Source organism: Ranitomeya imitator, chromosome 9 (genome assembly GCF_032444005.1).
Source record: "Ranitomeya imitator isolate aRanImi1 chromosome 9, aRanImi1.pri, whole genome shotgun sequence".
Classification (NCBI taxonomy): Eukaryota; Metazoa; Chordata; class Amphibia; order Anura; family Dendrobatidae; genus Ranitomeya; species Ranitomeya imitator.
This window is the reverse complement of record NC_091290.1, coordinates 153,929,423-153,957,407: the sequence shown is the minus strand read 5'-3', so window position 1 is coordinate 153,957,407 and position 27,985 is coordinate 153,929,423. Positions and strand designations below refer to the sequence as shown.

At 58.0% G+C, this 27,985-nt stretch overlaps 1 protein-coding gene across 4 annotated transcripts; it reads right to left on the bottom strand.

Annotated features, from left to right (window-relative positions):
* Nucleotides 1-16: 16 nt before the first annotated feature.
* PDPR (pyruvate dehydrogenase phosphatase regulatory subunit) lies at nt 17-27,962 on the bottom strand. Of its 4 annotated transcripts, none has more exons than XM_069739515.1 (18): nt 27,857-27,962; nt 27,388-27,612; nt 18,087-18,220; nt 11,157-11,238; nt 10,926-11,089; nt 10,233-10,354; nt 6,994-7,111; nt 6,586-6,735; nt 5,932-6,124; nt 5,729-5,853; nt 5,490-5,645; nt 5,269-5,402; nt 4,520-4,668; nt 1,731-1,843; nt 1,559-1,653; nt 1,389-1,478; nt 1,136-1,318; nt 17-956 (listed from the first exon to the last, which is right to left on the bottom strand). In XM_069739515.1, exons 2-18 carry the CDS (start codon nt 27,600-27,602, stop codon nt 585-587), a joined length of 2,595 nt encoding a protein of 864 aa, XP_069595616.1. In that variant the 5' UTR covers nt 27,603-27,612; nt 27,857-27,962; the 3' UTR covers nt 17-584. The 4 variants fall into 4 exon arrangements, with proteins under 4 accessions (XP_069595616.1, XP_069595620.1, XP_069595618.1 ...); XM_069739519.1 differs by having other exon boundaries at nt 27,890-27,954; XM_069739517.1 differs by having other exon boundaries at nt 27,864-27,942.
* Between the last annotated feature and the right edge of the window lie 23 nt (nt 27,963-27,985).

Genomic DNA, 27,985 nt, shown 5'->3' with positions numbered 1-27,985 from the left:
CCAGATAAGCGGCGGCTGCTGATAGACACGTTTATTGTCAGCTCCTATATGTACAAGAAGAGTAGAAATGGTACAAACCTCGCTGAGTGCTGGATTATTATGGGGAGGGGACCCTGTAATAATAAAGTGGAGGGTCCGGGACCGCTCAGCCCTGCACTTTAGGGGGCGGCCATCACTCACGGTCCATGGATCCGTCCTTTTCTCCGGCACCAGAACCGACACAAACATGGCGGAAACTTTATGGAAAGAGTCACCGGATGGGGTCCGCACGCCAGAGACCCTCCGGGCCCACGACTTATATTGCTTCTTTGATCAGGTGGCAGAGTAGGGGGGTCCTCCCTCAGGTCTCCATGGTAACTCTGCGGCTGAATGAGACCACCCTCTGATTGCATAAAGACATCAGTGATAAGTGTCGGTGCAGCAGATGGTCCCCGGGGGCCACACTCACCTGCTGGCATTAGGACCCCTGTTTCCTTCACATTCCATACACCCAATGAATAAAGCCCGGACCCCTATGGGACCCCAGACCCCTGTGAGACCCCCGACCCTGTGGGACCCCTGGCCGCAGCATTAACCCCTCCCGCTCAGTAGCCCAGCTCCATGTCTTCCTTCCTGCGCCTCTGTGTGAACAGGGAGCTGAAGGGGTAGAGTTTGGCTTTGGCCTGGAACCTCTGGCCGGCGATCTCGATCTCGTACTCCCCGCGGTTTATGAACTCGGGGGTGATGGGGTTGGGGCTGTGGATGAACCCCAGACACACGTGTCGCCCCAGGGTGTAGCTATAGGCACTGCTGGTGGTCTTGCCCACATGCTCCCCATTGCGGTAGATGGGCTCCCCCCACCAGGGCCACAAGTCCAGGTCCGTGTCGTGGTCCTCCAAGATGAACATTGTAAATCGCTTCATTATCCCCTCGTCCCGCTGCCGCAGCAAAGCGTCGCGGCCGATGAAGTCGTAGCCCTGGGGGAGGGGAAGAGAGAGCGGTTACACCGTGCGACCCCCCACCACATCCCTAAAAGCGTGCAGCGCTGAAGATGCGCATCAGCCGCACTGGACGGTCCCGGGCCGTGAGCATGCACGTCGTCTGTCGCCCGCGCCTTCTGTCGCCCACGTCGTCACTCCGTCAGGGTCTCATCTACCTTGTCCAACTTCACCCGGAACTCCCGGCCACACTCCAGCGGCGTGGTGAAGGGGTCCAGGTCCTGCCCCCAGAAGGCGAAGAACTTCTCGATGCGCAGGCTCCGCAGGGCGTAGTAGCCGGCGTTGCGGATGCCGTATTTCTGGCCCACGCTCATGATCTCATTGTAGACGTGCAGCGCGTACTGTGAGGGGAGACATCAGGAACGTCACGGGTATAATGACACCCCCATATACCGGGGCCCGGCTGCTCACCTCGATGGGAATGTAGAGGGTGAAGCCCGGCTCGCCCGTGTGCGTCATACTCATCACCCGGATGCCGTTGGCGTACCCCACACTCATCTCCTGCAGGAAAGGCAGAATGCGGAGGATGAGGCTGCGCTGCGACCTACGGGCAGACCGCAGCGGGCGACAGGGTCACTAACCTTACAGAATAAGGTCGGGAAGTGGTCCGGGCTCATCGGGGCGTAGGACAGCTCCGACAGCACATCCATAGCGCGGGGACCAATCAAATTTAAAGCTGCAAGAAAAAATGGCAAGGCTGACACCAGAGAGCACCAGCTCCGAGTGCGGCAGCGCCAGGTGTTGTCTTCCTACCTGTGTATTTCCAGGTCACGTCTTCAAGAAACAAGTCACTGTCGCTCGGCCAATGCTGCTTCAGCCATGACCAGCAATGCACCTGCTGGTCTGTGGGGGAGATCATGAAAAAGCTGCGGGACACAAAGGGTTAATGCTCCAACCAATGAGATTCACACGAAAAGGAAAAGTGGAAAAACCCTTTAAATCCAAGACGCGGTCTGTGCAAAACTAGGAAACGAACCTTTCTTACCCCAAGGTTTCTGATGCGGACCACCAGTCTGAGCAGTGATGTCACAACTACAGCAAGTGACCACTGCAGCCAATCACTGAGCTCAGCAAGACTCCTACATCGGCAGCATCACTACAGCCAAGTGATTGGCTGCAGCGGACACGTGCTGTAGTCGTGACAATACTGCTGCAGCCGCATGAACAAGCATCGGGGGAAGATGGAGACAGCAGTGAACCAGCAGGGGGCGCGTAGAACATCGGGGGAAGATGGAGACAGCGGTGAACCAGCAGGGGGCGCGTAGAACATCGGGGGAAGATGGAGACAGCGGTGAACCAGCAGGGGGCGCGTAGAACATCGGGGGAAGATGGAGACAGCAGTGAACCAGCAGGGGGCGCGTAGAACATCGGGGGAAGATGGAGACAGCGGTGAACCAGCAGTCGGCGCGTAGAACATGGGGGAAGATGGAGACAGCGGTGAACCAGCAGGGGGCGCGTAGAACATCGGGGGAAGATGGAGACAGCGGTGAACCAGCAGTCGGCGCGTAGAACATGGGGGAAGATGGAGACAGCGGTGAACCAGCAGGGGGCGCGTAGAACATCGGGGGAAGATGGAGACAGCGGTGAACCAGCAGGGGGCGCGTAGAACATCGGGGGAAGATGGAGACAGCGGTGAACCAGCAGGGGGCGCGTAGAACATCGGGGGAAGATGGAGACAGCGGTGAACCAGCAGTCGGCGCGTAGAACATGGGGGAAGATGGAGACAGCGGTGAACCAGCAGGGGGCGCGTAGAACATCGGGGGAAGATGGAGACAGCGGTGAACCAGCAGGGGGCGCGTAGAACATGGGGGAAGATGGAGACAGCAGTGAACCAGCAGGGGGCGCGTAGAACATGGGGGAAGATGGAGACAGCAGTGAACCAGCAGGGGGCGCGTAGAACATGGGGGAAGATGGAGACAGCGGTGAACCAGCAGGGGGCGCGTAGAACATCGGGGGAAGATGGAGACAGCGGTGAACCAGCAGGGGGCGCGTAGAACATGGGGGAAGATGGAGACAGCAGTGAACCAGCAGGGGGCGCGTAGAACATGGGGGAAGATGGAGACAGCAGTGAACCAGCAGGGGGCGCGTAGAACATCGGGGGAAGATGGAGACAGCGGTGAACCAGCAGGGGGCGCGTAGAACATGGGGGAAGATGGAGACAGCGGTGAACCAGCAGGGGGCGCGTAGAACATGGGGGAAGATGGAGACAGCGGTGAACCAGCAGGGGGCGCGTAGAACATCGGGGGAAGATGGAGACAGCGGTGAACCAGCAGGGGGCGCGTAGAACATGGGGGAAGATGGAGACAGCAGTGAACCAGCAGGGGGCGCGTAGAACATCGGGGGAAGATGGAGACAGCGGTGAACCAGCAGGGGGCGCGTAGAACATGGGGGAAGATGGAGACAGCAGTGAACCAGCAGGGGGCGCGTAGAACATCAGGGGAAGATGGAGACAGCAGTGAACCAGCAGGGGGCGCGTAGAACATCAGGGGAAGATGGAGACAGCAGTGAACCAGCAGGGGGCGCGTAGAACATCGGGGGAAGATGGAGACAGCGGTGAACCAGCAGGGGGCGCGTAGAACATGGGGGAAGATGGAGACAGCGGTGAACCAGCAGGGGGCGCGTAGAACATCGGGGGAAGATGGAGACAGCGGTGAACCAGCAGGGGGCGCGTAGAACATGGGGGAAGGCAGAAACACAGCGGTGAACCAGCAGGGGGTGCATAGAAGATGGGGGAAGGCGGAAACACAGCGGTGAACCAGCACGGGGCGCGTAGAACATGGGGGAAGGCGGAAACACAGCGGTGAACCAGCAGGGGGCACGTAGAAGATGGGGGAAGGCGGAAACACAGCGGTGAACCAGCAGGGGGCGCGTAGAAGATTAGGGAAGGCGGAAACACAGCGGTGAACCAGCAGGGGGCGCGTAGAACATGGGGGAAGGCGGAAACACAGCGGTGAACCAGCAGGGGGCGCGTAGAAGATTGGGGAAGGCGGAAACACAGCGGTGAACCAGCAGGGGGCGCGTAGAAGATTGGGGAAGGCGGAAACACAGCGGTGAACCAGCAGGGGGCGCGTAGAACATCGGGGGGAGATGGAGACAGCGGTGAACCAGCAGGGGGCACGTAAAGTTCACTCCTATTTTTTTTCACATTTGGTGCCTTAACCTTAAGATGGAAAACCCCTTTAAGGTAGCGTCCAGACACTGAGGTCTGACTGCTGCACCTTACATCACACATTCAGCACCAACACAAGCAGAACATCAGCCATGGAGGCTGCAGGGACCGGACTCGCATCCTGGGGGCTCAGCTCTAGGAAACAGTACGGCCACATAGCTCAGGACCCCCGATAACGCCGGGCTTACAAATAACTGCTGACATCATCTCTGAATGATCGGATGCCCCCGTTACACCTGTGGTCAGCAGAAACCTGACAGCATCCAACCCCGCGGTGCCATCACTACAGGGTGCAGGGCCCACATAAGAGACGCCATTCCCTACAGCCCACCATGGTCCACACCCGCTGTCACATGACAAGACCACCCCTTACCTGCGTTTCTGGAGTCGCACCACACTGCAGTCGTTCTCATATCCTCCGCGCTCGTTCAGCATCCCAGTGTGGACAATGTGGCCCACAGGAACGTCCACATCATTGGAGAGGAGATACTGGAGGGTGTCCAGAGCCTGATCCCCCGGGGACTGGAGACGAGACACAAGATGTTACCGGGACAGAGCCGTGTCATCAGGAGGATACAGAGACTGTGCGAGAAGAGGCCGAGGAGACCCCCGAGAGGAGACACGACACGGCTAGAGAGAAGCCTGATCCCCGGGGGCTGGAGACGAGACAGAAGATGTTACCGGGACAGAGCCGTGTCATCAGGAGGATAACAGAGACTGTGCGAGAAGAGGCCGAGGAGACCCCCGAGAGGAGACACGACACGGCTAGAGAGAAGCACGCAGAGAGGAGGCCGAGGAGACGCCGAGCACGCAGAGAGGAGGCCGAGGAGACGCCGAGCATGCAGAGAGGAGGCCGAGGAGACGCCGAGCACGCAGAGAGGAGGCCGAGGAGACGCCGAGCACGCAGAGAGGAGGCCGAGGAGAAGCCGAGCACGCAGAGAGGAGGCCGAGGAGAAGCCGAGCACGCAGAGAGGAGGCCGAGGAGACGCCGAGCATGCAGAGAGGAGGCCGAGGAGACGCAGAGCACGCAGAGAGGAGGCCGAGGAGACGCCGAGCACGCAGAGAGGAGGCCGAGGAGACGCCGAGCACGCAGAGAGGAAACGCAGAGCACACAGAACTCACGCTGATCTCAAACTTGGTGAAGGACGACATGTCTATGACACACACGGCCTCCTTGCAGCACTTCACCTCGGAGCCCACAATATCAAACCAGTCCGGCTTATAAAAGGTTTTGCTCTGATCCAGAGACAGTAGATCTGTGGAGGAAGGCGGAGCAGGGTTACAACATGGAGGCTTCGTCCTAGCAAGGTTCTAAGGCCTCACACTCAGTGGATGCTCCTGACCTTTCCCAGGGGGGATAAAGTACTTGGCCCTCTCAAATCCATGCTTCTCCATCCATCGGGCACCCTGAGCATCCAGACGGTCGTAGAGGGGGGAGGTGCGAAGCTGTCGCCCGGTCTGGAAGTCCCAGCGTGGCACCTTCAGATCATAGATGAGCGCTGCAGCGGAGGAGAGCACAGAGGATGGGTGTAAGGGTCCATCAGAGCTCAGGACCAGGACATAATCACTGGCCAGCACTCACGCATGACCTCCATCACTCTGTGCCGCAGGAAGGTCCGGCTGCTCTGCAGGGCTCCAAAGCGCTTGATGTCCAGGGGCCACACATTATCTTGTGGGTAACCGTAGACCATCCACTCTGCGAGGAACCTGAGAGAAGAAGTAGAGACGGTGGTCTCAGACAGGGAAGTCAATCTGTCAGATGGTGGCATTGTGGGGGGCACTTACTTTCCAGCTCCTCCTCCAAGAGAGCAGCCCTGGGAGTTCATTCCGGCAAGTGTGAAGTATCTCAGAAGGGTCGGACTCTCCCCCATCACACAGCGCATGTCTGGAGTGAAGGATTCTGGGCAGTTGACAAGACGCAGGATCTCCAGCGCCTCCAGGGACGGCATCCGGCGCAGCAGAGCACTGAGCAGTGGTTCTGCAGCGAGACCCCCACAAGTACAGCAACTACGAAATACCCCTTTCTAGAAGGGGCCTCTCATAGGGTCATTCCCAAGATAGTAGGCTATCCCCTATTCAGAGTGGGGATAACTCACAGAACACTGGGGGTCTGCGAAGCCCCATCTTACAAGGGGTGGAGATGCACATGCTCCATCTTTGCGCCAATCACTGTCCATGGGACTGACAGAACGGAGCGCTGTGCTGGGTCCTCTCTGACAGTCCCATACACAATGAATGGAGCAGACGTCGCACGCCATCTCCGGTCGGTATAAGACTGGGCCGCACAGCCCTGGACCCCAGAGCCCGCTGTACCTGGGATTGCGGGGTAATCCAGAGGTATGAAACCCAGCGATCAGCAAGTTATCCGCTATCCTTTTAACTCTGTCCAATGATTATACGGAGATGATCGGTGACAATCAGTGACCACGTCCATCTTACCAAAGTGATCCCAGTCCTCCTGCAGATTCTGGATTTCCAGCTGATTGCGGCCCTCTGTAAAGATTGGTTTGGGGTTTTTCTCGAAGCCTCCAGAGAGAATACCACCTTGCCAGCTGCGGATGTAAATCCTGCCATCAGGGTCCACAACACCTAGAGACAGGGGCAAAGGGCAAGGTCCTGACTACAGCCGGCCATACTGGACCTGTGTATGGGGTGAGGGGCAGTCATCCTCCACTGTGAATTCTGCCATCCTTAATTACCACGACTGATCATATAGAGATAAAGGGCACCGCACCGGACCCCCGCTATCCTGTATAACATGTGCACTCCTGGGACATGAGGACCCCCGGACACCCCCACACACACAGGAGCAACCCTGCAGTGTACAGTGAGACAAGCTGCACGTACTTGGCGTGGTATCCTGCAGCGGTGTGCGCAGAGGACGGGTCAGGAGGTAGAAGTGCTCGCAGGCATGAAGAGGAATACTGACCGGCTCCTCGTTGGACAGACCAAGCTCATAGGCCCACTGCAAGAGAAGCAAAGGTAAGAACATGAGCTGAGGACGCAGACCAGGCGATGAACCATGGCAGCGAGGAGTCACAAAGCCTCATTCACTGGAGTTAAAACTGCAGAGTATACTGCCCGGAGTACACAGCAGACACCGCAGCCGCCTGACCCGCTAATGACCAAAAGACCCAGAATACACAGCAGACACCGCGGCCGACTGACCCGATAATGACCAGAAGACCCGGAGTACACAGAAGACACCACGGCCGACTGACCCGCTAATGACCAAAAGACCCAGAATACACAGCAGACACCGCGGCCGACTGACCCGATAATGACCAAAAGACCTGTGGTGAAATATGTGTATATATATCTATATGTGTGTAGTGACATATGTCTAGGGTTATATGTGTGACTAGTGATAATGTAACACCTGTCCTGAAGGCAAGTTGCACCTAGGTGTTAATAGGTACTTCCTTGGGACTAGTAGAAATTGTGTCTCCATATCTCACCAGGAGGTCTAGCTAAAGCCAAGAAGAAGGTAACATTTGGCACCTCATATTTCTTGGAGGGGAAATGTTAATTGCAGCCTGAGGGTATCTATTCCTGAGAACCTTTTCACAAGTGTCTCAAGAGAAAAATAATATATTCATTAGTAGCGCAGCCGTGGCCAATCAGAAAGCCGGCAATTATGATATTAACCTGAGGGGCCGGTCTAGAAACCTGACCTCCAGACCAAAGTTAAAAACTTAGGCTGCAGACAGAGAATTGTGTTCACATGTGAGGGCAGCCTGAGAAGCTGGTGTGATCCAATCTACATTCGCCCTACCCTCAGGGAGCAGAAAGCAACTACCAGTTAGATAATTTCAGTAAGTTTTCTCCTGTTTATGTTGATGCTGCTTCGCAAAAGTTGTATGTCTTTTTATTATCATATTATTATACCTTTTTCTTATTGTAAGCATTGAACCTTTTGTTATTAAAGTATAAAACTTTAACAAGTTGAACCTTGAATGTTCTAAAAGAATCCATAGCCTAAGGTGTGTGAGCCTAATGAGTGATAGACATTACTAGTATTAATAGTCTGGTACTCTTCGCCCATGTATTCGGTGAGTGGTGGCAGCGTGTATGAGCGGGTGTGTGGCCTGGGTCGGTGTGTGATTTATGCTCCCATTACAGCATAGGACAGAGGTTGAATGCTGGACTGAGAGTGGGGAGATAGATGCCTTGCAGGCACAACCCCAAGTCACGTGTGAGAGCAGGCACATGACGAATAAGTGACACCATGGAGAAGGGATCCGTGATAAGACCGGATTACACAGCCGACACCACGGCCGACTGACCCGCTAATGACCAAAAGACCCGGAATACACAGCCGACACCACGGCCGACTGACCCGTTAATGATCAGAAGACCCGGATTACACAGCCGACACCGTGGCCGACTGACCCGCTAATGACCAGAAAACCGGATTACACAGTCAACACCGTGGCCGACTGACCCGCTAATGACCAAAAGACCCGGAATACACAGCCGACACCATGGCCGACTGACTCGCTAATGACCAGAAGACCCTAAGTACATAGCCAACACTGAATGACCCGCTAATGACAAGAAGACTCGGAATACACAGCCTACACCACTGTCGACTGACCCGCTAATGACCAGAAGATCCGGAGTACACAGCCGACACCGCGGCCGACTGACCCGCTAATGACCAAAAGACCTGGAGTACACAGCCGACACCACGGCCGACTAACCCGCTAATAACCAGAAGAACCGGATTACGCAGCAGATACCACGGCCGACTGACCTGCTAATGGCCAAAACACCCGGAGTACACAGCCGACACCACTGCCGACTAACCCACTGATAACCAGAAGAACCAGATTACACAGCAGACACCACGGCCGACTGACCCGCTAATGACCAAAAGACCCGGAGTACACAGCTGACACCGCGGCTGACTGACCCGCTAATGACCAAAAGACCCGGAGTACACAGCAGACACCACGGCCGACTGACCCGCTAATGACCAAAAGACCCGGAGTACACAGCAGACACCACGGCCGACTGACCCGCTAATGACCAAAAGACCCGGAATACACAGCCGACACCACGGCCGACTGACCCGTTAATGATCAGAAGACCCGGATTACACAGCCGACACCGTGGCCGACTGACCCGCTAATGACCAGAAAACCGGATTACACAGTCAACACCGTGGCCGACTGACCCGCTAATGACCAAAAGACCCGGAATACACAGCCGCCACCATGGCCGACTGACTCGCTAATGACCAGAAGACCCTAAGTACACAGCAGACACCACGGCCGACTGACCCGCTAATGACCAAAAGACCCGGAGTACACAGCAGACACCACGGCCGACTGACCCGCTAATGACCAAAAGACCCGGAGTACACAGCAGACACCACGGCCGACTAACCCGCTAATAACCAGAAGAACCGGATTACGCAGCACATACCACGGCCGAAAAAGACCCGGAGTACACAGCCGACACCGCGGCCGACTAACCCACTAATAACCAGAAGAACCGGATTACACAGCAGACACCACGGCCGACTGACCCGCTAATGACCAAAAGACCCGGAGTACACAGCCGACACCACGGCCGACTGACCCGCTAATGACCAGAAGACCCGGAGTACACAGGCGACACGGCGGCCGACTGACCGGCTAATGACCAGAAGACCCGGAGTACACAGTCGACAAATACCTCGTGAGCCCAGTATATACCATATCCACCAAGAGCCTGCTCTCTTCATCCCTGTTGTAACGCTGTGACTGGACTGATACAGGGCACCGCACTGATCCACTGTAACAAAGCTGCAGAACAGAAAGTAAGTGCGGTGCAGAGTTTCGCTCTAGCACTGTGTATCCAGATACATTAGGAGCCCGCTGAGGTCAGGGCAGGTTGTCAGCCTCTGAACAGGATAATGCTCCGGTTAGTAGACGATTCTGCCAGCACTCCCCGCTAGCTCTGCTTAGCGCCCTCGGTGGCAGCCATGGCGGGGCGCCTGGAGTGAGTGACACAGAGTCGGTTATAGCCCCCCAGGGGCATTATCAATAACAGTTTCCAGGAGACGGCTGCTCTGTTATTGGGCTAACGGCCCCCATTACCTGGCCTGCGCAGTTCACAAAGTACTCGCACTCGATCTGCCCGCGGTCGGTGTCCACGCCGCTCACATGACCCCGCTCTACCAGGACGTGGTTGACGGCCGTGTGCTCATGGACCTGGACGCCTGCAGACAGGACAGCAGAGATGGGGTTATTACACGGCCCTCACAATGATTCACCCTAAATGATAACGAGCCCCAACACAAGACCCCCGAGAGCAGAGTCCTGAGAGCACCCCCCGAAAGCAAACCCCTGAGAGCAGAGCCCCGAGAGCACCCCCCAAAAGCAAACCCCTGAGAGCACCCCCCCAAGAGCAGAGCCCCTGAGAGCACACCCCCCAAGAGCAGAGCCCCCGAGAGCACAGCCCCCAGAGAACACCCCCCCAAGAGCAGAGCCCCCGAGAGCACAGCCCCCAGAGAACACCCCCCCAAGAGCAGAGCCCCCGAGAGCAGAGCCTCCGAAAGCACACCTCCCAAGAGCAGAGCCCCCGAGAGCACCCCCCCAATAGCAGAGTCCCCAAGAGCACAGCCACGAGAAAATACCCCCCCAAGAGCAGAGCCTCCGAAAGCAGAGCCCCGAAGAGCACACACCCAAGAGCAGAGCCCCCGAGAACAGAGCCCCAAAGAGCAGAGCTGCCGAGAGAACACCCCCCGAGAGCAGAGCCCGGCCCCGTCACCTGCTTTCTTCTTCTCTTACCTTTACTCCGTGCCGCAGTAACCAAGGCCAGAGCCACGTCCGCTGTCGACACCACCGCGTCCTCAGGTACATACAAGGCTCCCACCAGATCATGAATATTAATCAGGGGGTGGAGCTCGCCAACCCGCCGCGGTGCAATGATCTCACACGGGATGTCCTTCATTCTATAAATAGCAAAGGGATAATCTCAGCCTCAACGATAACAAAGATGGAGGCTGCGCCAACTCTCACCTCAACCGCGACATCATACGCCGGAGAGATATGAGCCGATCCTGGGTCTGCGCCAGCAAGATGGATCCCGTCCGTTTGTAACCTGCAGGACACAATGAGCGGAAAGCATCAGCCCCGAACAGGCAGGAACACCGCAGGGATTATAGGAGGTCACGAGGTAAGGGGGATGGGGGGGATTATAGGTCACAAGTCACCATAACGTAAGGGGGATGGGGGTGTCAGGAATCCCACCGCGCTGCCACCAATATGTCATGGTTCACAGGGAGGACCTTTATCATCCCCACCAGTCACACCAATTTGTTATGAACCGGGGTTGTTTGGTTGCCCCTGGTTGTTTCTGAAGGGGATTTATCTATATCCCACTTCCCAGTAACAGTTTGGAACTTGCAGCTCTCTGGCGCCCCCCTTACCCTCAGGTCAGTCAGGGTACTGCTATATACTGGCTATTGGGCACGCTACAGCGAGAGCGATATAACTACTCCCACTCAGGCGGGAACAATAATTATCAATGCCGCCGGTCGCTACAAAACCTCCCAAATGCACAGAACAAAGTATACTGCCACCAGCTCCGATTTCTTACATAATAACGGGTCCAGAGCCCACCCAGATTAGTAGCGTAATTCACTTCAGAGGACGTGACCGTACGTTATAGAGCAAGGAGAGACAAACTAGTAATTTTATGTTACTCCAAAAAAGGTAGGCAGTGTTTACGAGGTATAAAAAGATATTATAAAGCAGACAAATATCATATGCACAATACAAACACAAATAAAATGGGATTAAAGTTAAAGAGAACACTTACATTGTGTTCAAATCACGTCATCTCATGGCTGGCTGTGTGCTGTGGGGGATGGGCGAGCATCCCGTTAATAATTAAGAAATCGGAGATGGTGGCAGAGGAATTTGTCCTGTGCATTTGGAAAGCTTTGTAGCCTTGATAATTATTGTTCCCGCCTGAGTGGCAGTATGGGGGGAGGGGGATTATAGGGGATCACAATGACTTATGGGGTGAGGGGGATTATAGGGGATCACAATGACTTATGGGGTGAGGGGGATTATAGCAGGTCACAATGATGTATGGGGTTAGGGGGATTATAGGAGGTCACAATGATGGGAGGGGGATTATAGGAGGTCACAATGATGGGAGGGGGATTAAAGGAGGTGACAATGATGTATGGGGGAGGGGGATTATAGGAGGTCACAATGATGTATGGGGTGAGGGGGATTATAGGAGGTCACAATGATGTATGGGGGAGGCGGATTATAGGAGGTCACAATGATGTATGGGGTGAGGGGGATTATAGGAGGTCACAATGATGTATGGGGTGAGGGGGATTATAGGAAATCACAATGATGTATGGGGTGAGGGGGATTATAGGAAATCACAATGATGAATGGGGTGAGGGGGATTATAGGAGGTCACAATGATGTATGGGGAGGGGGATTATAGGAGGTCACAATGATGTATGAGGTGAGGAGGATTATAGGAGGTCACAATGATGTATAGGGTGAGGGGGATTATAGGTCACAATGATGTATGGGGTGAGGGGGATTATAGGAGGTCACAATGATGTATGGGGTGAGAGGGATTATAGGAGGTCACAATGATGTATGAGGTGAGGAGGATTATAGGAGGTCACAATGATGTATGGGGTGAGGGGGATTATAGGAGGTCACAATGATGTATGGGGTGAGAGGGATTATAGGAGGTCACAATGATGTATGGGGTGAGAGGGATTATAGGAGGTCACAATGATGTATGAGGTGAGGGGGATTATAGGAGGTCACAATGATGTATGGGGTGAGGGGGATTATAGGAGGTCACAATGATGTATGGGGTGAGGGGGATTATAGGAGGTCACAATGATGTATGGGGTGAGGGGGATTATAGGAGGTCACAATGATGTATGGGGTGAGGGGGATTATAGGAGGTCACAATGATGTATGGGGTGAGAGGGATTATAGGAGGTCACAATGATGTATGAGGTGAGGAGGATTATAGGAGGTCACAATGATGTATGGGGTGAGGGGGATTATAGGAGGTCACAATGATGTATGGGGTGAGGGGGATTATAGGAGGTCACAATGATGTATGGGGTGAGAGGGATTATAGGTCACAATGATGTATGGGGTGAGGGGGATTATAGGAGGTCACAATGATGTATGGGGTGAGGGGGATTATAGGAGGTCACAATGATGTATGGGGTGAGAGGGATTATAGGAGGTCACAATGATGTATGGGGTGAGGGGGATTATAGGAGGTCACAATGATGTATGGGGTGAGGGGGATTATAGGAGGTCACAATGATGTATGGGGTGAGGGGGATTATAGGAGGTCACAATGATGTATGGGGTGAGAGGGATTATAGGTCACAATGATGTATGGGGTGAGGGGGATTATAGGAGGTCACAATGATGTATGGGGTGAGGGGGATTATAGGAGGTCACAATGATGTATGGGGGAGGCGGATTATAGGAGGTCACAATGATGTATGGGGGAGGCGGATTATAGGAGGTCACAATGATGTATGGGGTGAGGGGGATTATAGGAGGTCACAATGATGTATGGGGTGAGGGGGATTATAGGAGGTCACAATGATGTATGGGGTGAGGGGGATTATAGGTCACAATGATGTATGGGGTGAGGGGGATTATAGGAGGTCACAATGATGTATGGGGTGAGGGGGATTATAGGAGGTCACAATGATGTATGGGGTGAGGGGGATTATAGGAGGTCACAATGATGTATGGGGTGAGGGGGATTATAGGAGGTCACAATGATGTATGGGGTGAGGGGGATTATAGGAGGTCACAATGATGTATGGGGTGAGGGGGATTATAGGAGGTCACAATGATGTATGGGGTGAGGGGGATTATAGGAGGTCACAATGATGTATGGGGTGAGGGGGATTATAGGAGGTCACAATGATGGATGGGGTGAGGGGGATTATAGGAGGTCACAATGATGTATGGGGGGATTATAGGAGGTCACAATGATGTATGGGGTGAGGGGGATTATAGGAGGTCACAATGATGTATGGGGTGAGGGGGATTATAGGAGGTCACAATGATGTATGGGGGAGGCGGATTATAGGAGGTCACAATGATGTATGGGGTGAGGGGGATTATAGGAGGTCACAATGATGTATGGGGTGAGGGGGATTATAGGAGGTCACAATGATGTATGGGGGAGGCGGATTATAGGAGGTAACAATGATGTATGGGGTGAGGGGGATTATAGGAGGTCACAATGATGTATGGGGGAGGCGGATTATAGGAGGTCACAATGATGTATGGGGTGAGGGGGATTATAGGAGGTCACAATGATGTATGGGGTGAGGGGGATTATAGGAGGTCACAATGATGTATGGGGTGAGGGGGATTATAGGAGGTAACAATGATGTATGGGGTGAGAGGGATTATAGGAGGTCACAATGATGTATGGGGTGAGGGGGATTATAGGAGGTCACAATGATGTATGGGGTGAGGGGGATTATAGGAGGTCACAATGATGTATGGGGTGAGGGGGATTATAGGAGGTCACAATGATGTATGGGGTGAGGGGGATTATAGGAGGTCACAATGATGTATGGGGTGAGGGGGATTATAGGAGGTCACCATGATGTATGGGGAGGGGGATTATAGGAGGTCACAATGATGTATGGGGTGAGAGGGATTATAGGAGGTCACAATGATGTATGGGGTGAGGGGGATTATAGAAGGTCACAATGATGTATGGGGTGAGAGGGATTATAGGAGGTCACAATGATGTATGGGGTGAGGGGGATTATAGGAGGTCACAATGATGTATGGGGTGAGGGGGATTATAGGAGGTCACAATGATGTATGGGGTGAGGGGGATTATAGGAGGTCACAATGATGTATGGGGTGAGGGGGATTATAGGAGGTCACAATGATGTATGGGGTGAGGGGGATTATAGGAGGTCACAATGATGGATGGGGTGAGGGGGATTATAGGAGGTCACAATGATGGATGGGGTGAGGGGGATTATAGGAGGTCACAATGATGTATGGGGTGAGGGGGATTATAGGAGGTCACAATGATGTATGGGGTGAGGGGGATTATAGGAGGTCACAATGATGTCTGGGGTGAGGGGGATTATAGGAGGTCACAATGATGTATGGGGGAGGCGGATTATAGGAGGTCACAATGATGTATGGGGTGAGGGGGATTATAGGAGGTCACAATGATGTATGGGGTGAGGGGGATTATAGGAGGTCACAATGATGTATGGGGTGAGGGGGATTATAGGAGGTCACAATGATGTATGGGGTGAGGGGGATTATAGGAGGTCACAATGATGTCTGGGGTGAGGGGGATTATAGGAGGTCACAATGATGTATGGGGGAGGCGGATTATAGGAGGTCACAATGATGTATGGGGTGAGGGGGATTATAGGAGGTCACAATGATGTATGGGGTGAGGGGGATTATAGGAGGTCACAATGATGTATGGGGTTAGGGGGATTATAGGAGGTCACAATGATGTATGGGGTGAGGGGGATTATAGGAGGTCACAATGATGTCTGGGGTGAGGGGGATTATAGGAGGTCACAATGATGTATGGGGTGAGGGGGATTATAGGAGGTCACAATGATGTATGGGGGGATTATAGGAGGTCACAATGATGTATGGGGTGAGGGGGATTATAGGAGGTCACAATGATGTATGGGGTGAGGGGGATTATAGGAGGTCACAATGATGTATGGGGTGAGGGGGATTATAGGAGGTCACAATGATGTATGGGGTGAGGGGGATTATAGGAAGTCACAATGATGTATGGGGTGAGGGGGAATATAGGAGGTAACAATGATGTATGGGGAGGCGGATTATAGGAGGTAACAATGATGTATGGGGTGAGGGGGATTATAGGAGGTCACAATGATGTATGGGGGAGGCGGATTATAGGAGGTCACAATGATGTATGGGGTGAGGGGGAATATAGGAGGTAACAATGATGTATGGGGTGAGGGGGATTATAGGAGGTCACAATGATGTATGGGGGAGGCGGATTATAGGAGGTCACAATGATGTATGGGGTGAGGGGATTATAGGAAGTCACAATGATGTATGGGGTGAGGGGGATTATAGGAGGTCACCATGATGTATGGGGAGGGGGATTATAGGAGGTCACAATGATGTATGGGGTGAGAGGGATTATAGGAGGTCACAATGATGTATGGGGTGAGAGGGATTATAGAAGGTCACAATGATGTATGGGGTGAGAGGGATTATAGGAGGTCACAATGATGTATGGGGTGAGGGGGATTATAGGAGGTCACAATGATGTATGGGGGAGGCGGATTATAGGAGGTCACAATGATGTATGGGGTGAGGGGGATTATAGGAGGTCACAATGATGTCTGGGGTGAGGGGGATTATAGGAGGTCACAATGATGTATGGGGTGAGGGGGATTATAGGAGGTCACAATGATGTCTGGGGTGAGGGGGATTATAGGAGGTCACAATGATGTATGGGGTGAGGGGGATTATAGGAGGTCACAATGATGTATGGGGTGAGGGGGATTATAGGAATTCACAATGATGTATGGGGTGAGGCGGATTATAGGAGGTCACAATGATGTATGGGGTGAGGGGGATTATAGGAGGTCACAATGATGTATGGGGTGAGGGGGATTATAGGAGGTCACAATGATGTATGGGGTGAGGGGGATTATAGGAGGTCACAATGATGTATGGGGTGAGGGGGATTATAGGAGGTCACAATGATGTATGGGGTGAGAGGGATTATAGGAGGTCACAATGATGTATGGGGGAGGCGGATTATAGGAGGTCACAATGATGTATGGGGTGAGGGGGATTATAGGAGGTCACAATGATGTATGGGGGAGGCGGATTATAGGAGGTCACAATGATGTATGGGGTGAGGGGGATTATAGGAGGTCACAATGATGTATGGGGTGAGGGGGATTATAGGAGGTCACAATGATGTATGGGGTGAGGGGGATTATAGGAGGTCACAATGATGTATGGGGTGAGGGGGATTATAGGAGGTCACAATGATGTATGGGGTGAGGGGGATTATAGGAGGTCACAATGATGTATGGGGTGAGAGGGATTATAGGAGGTCACAATGATGTATGGGGTGAGGGGGATTATAGGAGGTCACAATGATGTATGGGGTGAGGGGGATTATAGGAGGTCACAATGATGTATGGGGTGAGAGGGATTATAGGAGGTCACAATGATGTATGGGGTGAGGGGGATTATAGGAGGTCACAATGATGTATGGGGTGAGAGGGATTATAGGAGGTCACAATGATGTATGGGGTGAGGGGGATTATAGGAGGTCACAATGATGTATGGGGGAGGCGGATTATAGGAGGTCACAATGATGTATGGGGTGAGGGGGATTATAGGAGGTCACAATGATGTATGGGGTGAGGGGGATTATAGGAGGTCACAATGATGGGAGGGGGATTATAGGAGGTCACAATGATGTATGGGGTGAGGGGGATTATAGGAGGTCACAATGATGGGAGGGGGATTATAGGAGGTCACAATGATGTATGGGGTGAGGGGGATTATAGGAGGTCACAATGATGTATGGGGAGGCGGATTAAAGGAAAGTGGAGAAAGTAGCAGAAAATCAAAAGAATGATCGCGTCGGTATGAGGATGTGACACTTTCGTTTCCTTCTCTCCAACTCAAAGTTTAAAAACATGAAAGAGACCGGACCGTAAAGTGTCAGTCCCATGTACAACACGCGGTGGGATTTACTTGCAGTCCTGTCACTACGTCCGATGTCTGTACAGTGTCAGGTCACTTTCCTGAATGAAAATCCCTAGAGCTCAGCGCAGACACTGATCAAGCAAGGAATTCTGGGAGATATCAGCTGTTAAACTGCAAAATTAATGTGTAATGGGGTCTCCACGGAGGATCACTAACCTGTGGGCACCCCGGTCTCTGCCTCCAGCTGCTGATAAAGCTTGTTGGAATAATCGGCCATTTCTGTCTCTATAGAAATATGTTTCACCGTACTCACAGCGCCGGCACAGAACCGCGTAGAGCCAGCGGCCAGCCTGCAGGAACAGACGCTGAGAATGAGGGGCAGGACACAGAAAGGATAGTGGAGCCAGTAATCACTGCTCATCACAAAAGAGAAAGTTACATCCTGTATTATCCCCCAGAGCTGCGCTCACTATTCTGCTGGTGCAATCACTGTGTACATACATTACTGATCCTGAGTTACATCCTGTATTATCCCCCAGAGCTGCGCTCACTATTCTGCTGGTGCAGTCACTGTGTACATACATTACATTACTGATCCTGAGTTACCTCTTGTATTATACTTCAGAGCTGCACTCACTATTCTGCTGGTGCAGTCACTGTGTACATACATTACATTACTGATCCTGAGTTACATCCTGTATTATACTCCAGAGCTGCACTCACTATTCTGCTGGTGCAGTCACTGTGTACATACATTACATGAACCTGAGTTACATCCTGTATTATACTCCAGAGCTGCACTCACTATTCAGCTGGTGCAGTCACTGTGTACATACATTACATGATCCCGAGTTACATCCTGCATTATACCCCAGAGCTGCACTCACTATTCTGCTGCTGCAGTCACTGTGTACAAACATTACATTACTGATCCTGAGTTACATCCTGTATTATACTCCAGAGCTGCACTCACTATTCTGCTGGTGCAGTCACTGTGTACATACATTACATTACTGATCCTGAGTTACCTCCTGTATTATACCCCAGAGCTGTACTCACTATTCTGCTGGTGCAGTCACTGTGTACATACATTACATTACTGATCCTGAGTTACCTCCTGTATTATACCCCAGAGCTGCACTCACTATTCTGCTGGTGCAGTCACTGTGTACATACATTTCCCTCCGGAGCTGCACTCCCTGTTCGGCTGGTGCAGTCTCAGTACACACACAGCGGACCCTGCGCTTCCCTCCGGAGCTGCGCTACCTGTTCGGCCGACCCTGCGCTTCCCTCCGGAGCTGCGCTCCCTGTTCGGCTGGTGTAGTCTCAGTACATACACTGCGGACCCTGCGCTTCCCTCCGGAGCTGCGCTCCCTGTTCGGCTGGTGCAGTCTCAGTACACACACGGCGGACCCTGTGCTTCCCTCCGGAGCTGCGCTCCCTGTTCTGCTGGTGCAGTCTCAGTACACACACTGCGGACCCTGCGCTTCCCTCCGGAGCTGCGCTCCCTGTTCGGCTGGTGCAGTCTCAGTACACACACGGCGGACCCTGCGCTTCCCTCCGGAGCTGTGCTCCCTGTTCGGCTGGTGCAGTCTCAGTACACACACTGCGGACCCTGCGCTTCCCTCCGGAGCTGCGTTCCCTGTTCGGCTGGTGCAGTCTCCGTACACACACTGCGGACCCTGCGCTTCCCTCCGGAGCTGCGCTCCCTGTTCTGCCGACCCTGCGCTTCCCTCCGGAGCTGCGCTCCCTGTTCTGCTGGTGCAGTCTCAGTACACACACTGCGGACCCTGCGCTTCCCTCCGGAGCTGCGCTCCCTGTTCTGCTGGTGCAGTCTCAGTACACACACGGCGGACCCTGCGCTTCCCTCCGGAGCTGCGCTCCCTGCGCTTCCCTCCGGAGCTGCGCTCCCTGTTCTGCTGGTGCAGTCTCAGTACACACACGGCAGACCCTGCGCTTCTCTCTGGAGCTGCGCTCCCTGTTCGGCTGGTGCAGTCTCAGTACACACATTGCGGACCCTGCGCTTCCCTCCGGAGCTGCACTCCCTGTTCTGCTGGTGGTCTCCGTACACACACTGCGGACCCTGCGCTTGCCTCCGGAGCTGCGCTCCCTGTTCTGCTGGTGCAGTCTCAGTACACACACGGCGGACCCTGCGCTTCCCTCCCTGTTCGGCTGGTGCAGTCTCAGTACACACACAGCGGACCCTGCGCTTCTCTCCGGAGCTGCGCTCCCTGTTCGGCTGGTGCAGTCTCAGTACACACACGGCGGACCCTGCGCTTCCCTCCGGAGCTGCGCTCCCTGTTCGGCTAGTGCAGTCTCAGTACACACACGGCGGACCCTGCGCTTCTCTCCGGAGCTGCGCTCCCTGTTCGGCTGGTGCAGTCTCAGTACACACACGGCGGACCCTGCGCTTCCCTCGGGAGCTGCGCTCCCTGTTCTGCTGGTGGTCTCCCCACACACACGGCGGACCCTGCGCTTCCCTCCGGAGCTGCGCTCCCTGTTCTGCGGACCCTGCGCTTCCCTCCGGAGCTGCGCTCCCTGTTCTGCTGGTGGTCTCCCCACACACACGGCGGACCCTGCGCTTCCCTCCGGAGCTGCGCTCCCTGTTCTGCGGACCCTGCGCTTCCCTCCGGAGCTGCGCTCCCTGTTCTGCTGGTGGTCTCCCCACACACACGGCGGGCCCTGCGCTTCCCTCCGGAGCTGCGCTCCCTGTTCTGCGGACCCTGCGCTTCCCTCCGGAGCTGCGCTCCCTGTTCTGTGGACCCTGCGCTTCCCTCCGGAGCTGCGCTCCCTGTTCTGCTGGTGGTCTCCCCACACACACGGCGGACCCTGCGCTTCCCTCCGGAGCTGCGCTCCCTGTCCTGCGGACCCTGCGCTTCCCTCCGGAGCTGCGCTCCCTGTTCGGCTGGTGGTCTCCCCACACACACGGCGGACCCTGCGCTTCCCTCCGGAGCTGCGCTCCCTGTTCTGTGGACCCTGCGCTTCCCTCCAGAGCTGCGCTCCCTGTTTTGCTGGTGGTCTCCCCACACACACGGCGGACCCTGCGCTTCCCTCCGGAGCTGCGCTCCCTGTTCTGCGGACCCTGCACTTCCCTCCGGAGCTGCGCTCCCTGTTCTGTGGACCCTGCGCTTCCCTCCAGAGCTGCGCTCCCTGTTCTGCTGGTGGTCTCCCCACACACACGGCGGACCCTGCGCTTCCCTCCAGAGCTGCGCTCCCTGTTCTGCTGGTGGTCTCCCCACACACACGGCGGACCCTGCGCTTCCATCCGGAGCTGCGCTCCCTGTTCTGCGGACCCTGCGCTTCCCTCCGGAGCTGCGCTCCCTGTTCTGCTGGTGGTCTCCCCACACACACGGCGGACTCTGCGCTTCCCTCCGGAGCTGCGCTCCCTGTTCTGCGGACCCTGCGCTTCTCTCCAGAGCTGCACTCCCTGTTCTGCTGGTGGTCTCCCCACACACACGGCGGACCCTGCGCTTCCCTCCGGAGCTGCGCTTCCTGTTCTGCTGGTGGTCTCCCCACACACACGGCGGACCCTGCGCTTCCCTCCGGAGCTGCGCTCCCTGTTCTGCGGACCCTGCGCTTCCCTCCGGAGCTGCGCTCCCTGTTCTGTGGACCCTGCGCTTCCCTCCAGAGCTGCGCTCCCTGTTCTGCTGGTGGTCTCCCCACACACACGGCGGACCCTGCGCTTCCCTCCGGAGCTGCGCTCCCTGTTCTGCGGACCCTGCGCTTCCCTCCGGAGCTGCGCTCCCTGTTCTGTGGACCCTGCGCTTCCCTCCAGAGCTGCGCTCCCTGTTCTGCTGGTGGTCTCCCCACACACACGGCGGACCCTGCGCTTCCCTCCGGAGCTGCGCTCCCTGTCCTGCGGACCCTGCGCTTCCCTCCGGAGCTGCGCTCCCTGTTCGGCTGGTGGTCTCCCCACACACACGGCGGACCCTGCGCTTCCCTCCGGAGCTGCGCTCCCTGTTCTGCGGACCCTGCGCTTCCCTCCGGAGCTGCGCTCCCTGTTCTGTGGACCCTGCGCTTCCCTCCAGAGCTGCGCTCCCTGTTCTGCTGGTGGTCTCCCCACACACACGGCGGATTCTGCGCTTCCCTCCGGAGCTGCGCTCCCTGTCCTGCGGACCCTGCGCTTCCCTCCGGAGCTGCGCTCCCTGTTCTGCTGGTGGTCTCCCCACACACACGGCGGACCCTGCGCTTCCCTCCGGAGCTGCGCTCCCTGTTCTGCGGACCCTGCGCTTCCCTCCGGAGCTGCGCTCCCTGTTCTGTGGACCCTGCGCTTCCCTCCAGAGCTGCGCTCCCTGTTCTGCTGGTGGTCTCCCCACACACACGGCGGACCCTGCGCTTCCCTCCGGAGCTGCGCTCCCTGTTCTGCGGACCCTGCGCTTCCCTCCGGAGCTGCGCTCCCTGTTCTGTGGACCCTGCGCTTCCCTCCAGAGCTGCGCTCCCTGTTCCGCTGGTGGTCTCCCCACACACGGCGGACCCTGCGCTTCCCTCCGGAGCTGCGCTCCCTGTCCTGCGGACCCTGCGCTTCCCTCCGGAGCTGCGCTCCCTGTTCGGCTGGTGGTCTCCCCACACACACGGCGGACCCTGCGCTTCCCTCCGGAGCTGCGCTCCCTGTTCTGTGGACCCTGCGCTTCCCTCCAGAGCTGCGCTCCCTGTTCGGCTGGTGGTCTCCCCACACACACGGCGGACCCTGCGCTTCCCTCCGGAGCTGCGTTCCCTGTTCGGCTGGTGGTCTCCCCACACACACGGCGGACCCTGCGCTCCCTGTTCTGTGGACCCTGCGCTTCCCTCCAGAGCTGCGCTCCCTGTTCTGCTGGTGGTCTCCCCACACACACGGCGGACCCTGCGCTTCCCTCCGGAGCTGCGCTCCCTGTTCTGCGGACCCCGCGCTTCCCTCCGGAGCTGCGCTCCCTGTTCTGTGGACCCTGCGCTTCCCTCCAGAGCTGCGCTCCCTGTTCGGCTGGTGGTCTCCCCACACACACGGCGGACCCTGCGCTTCCCTCCGGAGCTGCACTCCCTGTTCGGCTGGTGGTCTCCCCACACACACGGCGGACCCTGCGCTTCCCTCCGGAGCTGCGCTCCCTGTTCTGTGGACCCTGCGCTTCCCTCCAGAGCTGTGCTCCCTGTTCTGCTGGTGGTCTCCCCACACACACGGCGGACCCTGCGCTTCCCTCCGGAGCTGCGCTCCCTGTTCTGCGGACCCCGCGCTTCCCTCCGGAGCTGCGCTCCCTGTTCTGTGGACCCTGCGCTTCCCTCCGGAGCTGTGCTCCCTGTTCTGTGGACCCTGCGCTTCCCTCCGGAGCTGCGCTCCCTGTTCGGCTGGTGGTCTCCCCACACACACGGCGGACCCTGCGCTTCCCTCCGGAGCTGCGCTCCCTGTTCTGCGGACCCTGCGCTTCCCTCCGGAGCTGCGCTCCCTGTTCTGCGAACCCTGCGCTTCCCTCCAGAGCTGCGCTCCCTGTTCTGCTGGTGGTCTCCCCACACACACGGCGGACCCTGCGCTTCCCTCCGGAGCTGCGTTCCCTGTTCTGCGGACCCTGCGCTTCCCTCTGGAGCTGCGCTCCCTGTTCTGTGGACCCTGCGCTTCCCTCCGGAGCTGCGCTCCCTGTTCTGTGGACCCTGCGCTTCCCTCCAGAGCTGCGCTCCCTGTTCTGCTGGTGGTCTCCCCACACACACGGCGGACCCTGCGCTTCCCTCCGGAGCTGCGCTCCCTGTTCTGCGGACCCTGCGCTTCCCTCCGGAGCTGCGCTCCCTGTTCTGCTGGTGGTCTCCCCACACACACGGCGGGCCCTGCGCTTCCCTCCGGAGCTGCGCTCCCTGTTCTGCGGACCCTGCGCTTCCCTCCGGAGCTGCGCTCCCTGTTCTGTGGACCCTGCGCTTCCCTCCGGAGCTGCGCTCCCTGTTCTGCTGGTGGTCTCCCCACACACACGGCGGACCCTGCGCTTCCCTCCGGAGCTGCGCTCCCTGTCCTGCGGACCCTGCGCTTCCCTCCGGAGCTGCGCTCCCTGTTCGGCTGGTGGTCTCCCCACACACACGGCGGACCCTGCGCTCCCTGTTCTGTGGACCCTGCGCTTCCCTCCAGAGCTGCGCTCCCTGTTCTGCTGGTGGTCTCCCCACACACACGGCGGACCCTGCGCTTCCCTCCGGAGCTGCGCTCCCTGTTCTGCGGACCCTGCACTTCCCTCCGGAGCTGCGCTCCCTGTTCTGTGGACCCTGCGCTTCCCTCCAGAGCTGCGCTCCCTGTTCTGCTGGTGGTCTCCCCACACACACGGCGGACCCTGCGCTTCCCTCCAGAGCTGCGCTCCCTGTTCTGCTGGTGGTCTCCCCACACACACGGCGGACCCTGCGCTTCCATCCGGAGCTGCGCTCCCTGTTCTGCGGACCCTGCGCTTCCCTCCGGAGCTGCGCTCCCTGTTCTGCTGGTGGTCTCCCCACACACACGGCGGACTCTGCGCTTCCCTCCGGAGCTGCGCTCCCTGTTCTGCGGACCCTGCGCTTCTCTCCAGAGCTGCGCTCCCTGTTCTGCTGGTGGTCTCCCCACACACACGGCGGACCCTGCGCTTCCCTCCGGAGCTGCGCTTCCTGTTCTGCTGGTGGTCTCCCCACACACACGGCGGACCCTGCGCTTCCCTCCGGAGCTGCGCTCCCTGTTCTGCGGACCCTGCGCTTCCCTCCGGAGCTGCGCTCCCTGTTCTGTGGACCCTGCGCTTCCCTCCAGAGCTGCGCTCCCTGTTCTGCTGGTGGTCTCCCCACACACACGGCGGACCCTGCGCTTCCCTCCGGAGCTGCGCTCCCTGTTCTGCGGACCCTGCGCTTCCCTCCGGAGCTGCGCTCCCTGTTCTGTGGACCCTGCGCTTCCCTCCAGAGCTGCGCTCCCTGTTCTGCTGGTGGTCTCCCCACACACACGGCGGACCCTGCGCTTCCCTCCGGAGCTGCGCTCCCTGTCCTGCGGACCCTGCGCTTCCCTCCGGAGCTGCGCTCCCTGTTCGGCTGGTGGTCTCCCCACACACACGGCGGACCCTGCGCTTCCCTCCGGAGCTGCGCTCCCTGTTCTGCGGACCCTGCGCTTCCCTCCGGAGCTGCGCTCCCTGTTCTGTGGACCCTGCGCTTCCCTCCAGAGCTGCGCTCCCTGTTCTGCTGGTGGTCTCCCCACACACACGGCGGATTCTGCGCTTCCCTCCGGAGCTGCGCTCCCTGTCCTGCGGACCCTGCGCTTCCCTCCGGAGCTGCGCTCCCTGTTCTGCTGGTGGTCTCCCCACACACACGGCGGACCCTGCGCTTCCCTCCGGAGCTGCGCTCCCTGTTCTGCGGACCCTGCGCTTCCCTCCGGAGCTGCGCTCCCTGTTCTGTGGACCCTGCGCTTCCCTCCAGAGCTGCGCTCCCTGTTCTGCTGGTGGTCTCCCCACACACACGGCGGACCCTGCGCTTCCCTCCGGAGCTGCGCTCCCTGTTCTGCGGACCCTGCGCTTCCCTCCGGAGCTGCGCTCCCTGTTCTGTGGACCCTGCGCTTCCCTCCAGAGCTGCGCTCCCTGTTCCGCTGGTGGTCTCCCCACACACGGCGGACCCTGCGCTTCCCTCCGGAGCTGCGCTCCCTGTCCTGCGGACCCTGCGCTTTCCTCCGGAGCTGCGCTCCCTGTTCGGCTGGTGGTCTCCCCACACACACGGCGGACCCTGCGCTTCCCTCCGGAGCTGCGCTCCCTGTTCTGTGGACCCTGCGCTTCCCTCCAGAGCTGCGCTCCCTGTTCGGCTGGTGGTCTCCCCACACACACGGCGGACCCTGCGCTTCCCTCCGGAGCTGCGCTCCCTGTTCGGCTGGTGGTCTCCCCACACACACGGCGGACCCTGCGCTTCCCTCCGGAGCTGCGCTCCCTGTTCTGTGGACCCTGCGCTTCCCTCCAGAGCTGCGCTCCCTGTTCTGCTGGTGGTCTCCCCACACACACGGCGGACCCTGCGCTTCCCTCCGGAGCTGCGCTCCCTGTTCTGCGGACCCCGCGCTTCCCTCCGGAGCTGCGCTCCCTGTTCTGTGGACCCTGCGCTTCCCTCCAGAGCTGCGCTCCCTGTTCGGCTGGTGGTCTCCCCACACACACGGCGGACCCTGCGCTTCCCTCCGGAGCTGCACTCCCTGTTCGGCTGGTGGTCTCCCCACACACACGGCGGACCCTGCGCTTCCCTCCGGAGCTGCGCTCCCTGTTCTGTGGACCCTGCGCTTCCCTCCAGAGCTGCGCTCCCTGTTCTGCTGGTGGTCTCCCCACACACACGGCGGACCCTGCGCTTCCCTCCGGAGCTGCGCTCCCTGTTCTGCGGACCCCGCGCTTCCCTCCGGAGCTGCGCTCCCTGTTCTGTGGACCCTGCGCTTCCCTCCGGAGCTGCGCTCCCTGTTCGGCTGGTGGTCTCCCCACACACACGGCGGACCCTGCGCTTCCCTCCGGAGCTGCGCTCCCTGTTCTGTGGACCCTGCGCTTCCCTCCGGAGCTGCGCTCCCTGTTCGGCTGGTGGTCTCCCCACACACACGGCGGACCCTGCGCTTCCCTCCGGAGCTGCGCTCCCTGTTCTGCGGACCCTGCGCTTCCCTCCGGAGCTGCGCTCCCTGTTCTGCGGACCCTGCGCTTCCCTCCAGAGCTGCGCTCCCTGTTCTGCTGGTGGTCTCCCCACACACACGGCGGACCCTGCGCTTCCCTCCGGAGCTGCGCTCCCTGTTCTGCGGACCCTGCGCTTCCCTCTGGAGCTGCGCTCCCTGTTCTGTGGACCCTGCGCTTCCCTCCGGAGCTGCGCTCCCTGTTCGGCTGGTGGTCTCCCCACACACACGGCGGACCCTGCGCTTCCCTCCGGAGCTGCGCTCCCTGTTCTGCGGACCCTGCGCTTCCCTCCGGAGCTGCGCTCCCTGTTCGGCTGGTGGTCTCCCCACACACACGGCGGACCCTGCGCTTCCCTCCGGAGCTGCGCTCCCTGTTCTGTGGACCCTGCGCTTCCCTCCAGAGCTGCGCTCCCTGTTCTGCTGGTGGTCTCCCCACACACACGGCGGACCCTGCGCTTCCCTCCGGAGCTGCGCTCCCTGTTCTGCGGACCCTGCGCTTCCCTCCGGAGCTGCGCTCCCTGTTCGGCTGGTGGTCTCCCCACACACACGGCGGACCCTGCGCTTCCCTCCGGAGCTGCGCTCCCTGTTCTGCGGACCCTGCGCTTCCCTCCGGAGCTGCGCTCCCTGTTCTGTGGACCCTGCGCTTCCCTCCAGAGCTGCGCTCTCTGTTCTGTGGACCCTGCGCTTCCCTCCAGAGCTGCGCTCCCTGTTCTGCTGGTGGTCTCCCCACACACACGGCGGACCCTGCGCTTCCCTCCGGAGCTGCGCTCCCTGTTCTGCGGACCCTGCGCTTCCCTCCGGAGCTGCGCTCCCTGTTCTGCTGGTGGTCTCCCCACACACACGGCGGACCCTGCGCTTCCATCCGGAGCTGCGCTCCCTGTTCTGCGGACCCTGCGCTTCCCTCCGGAGCTGCGCTCCCTGTTCGGCTGGTGGTCTCGCACTCACCGTCCCTGCTCCAGGATGACCACGTCCTGCCAGCCCAGCCTGGTGAGGTGATAGGCCACAGACGCCCCCATGATGCCGCCTCCGCAGATCACCACCTGGGCACGCGGGGGCAGGCTCTGCGGCTCCGTGGAGGCCGTCCTCTGCGGGGGGCACAGTCTCCGCCAGCCGTGCCATCTCACCGGCCCCCAGACGTCTGCCAGCAGCCGGGCGTGCATGGCGGCGACTCTGCGGGAAGAGACACGGGCGTGAGCGGTGACCGCGGGCAGGGCCCGGCTCTAGGGCATCACGGCGGCCCTGGCAACAGTTGCCATGGTGACAGCGCAGCCCTGGACCACACAGGAATAATAATACGAGGGCTGTGACTCCCCGGACACACAGAGGTCAGCGCCGCAGGGGGCGCCGCGCTCCGGGGTATCAGGCCTCCGGCCGCGTCCCGTCCATGTCCCCGCTCTCCCCGGGGCTCAGTCACCTCTGACCTCTCCGCTTCCGGTGTTTCTCTCACTTATAAAAACGAGCTGACCCCCGGGAGAAGCGTCCCGTCAGGTGACGTCATGGCGCTAGTCAGGCGGCCAATCAAAAAGCGCGTCCCAGGACCGCC

Coding starts and splice junctions, on each gene's coding strand:
- PDPR (XM_069739515.1), bottom strand. CDS start 27,602: ATGCACGCCCGGCTGCTGGCAGACGTCTGGGGGCCGGTGAGATGGCAC. Junction 1,479..1,558: donor TCCCGACCTTATTCTGTAAG/GTTAGTGACCCT, acceptor CCTTTCCTGCAG/GAGATGAGTGTGGGGTACGC. Junction 957..1,135: donor TCCGGGTGAAGTTGGACAAG/GTAGATGAGACC, acceptor CCCCTCCCCCAG/GGCTACGACTTCATCGGCCG.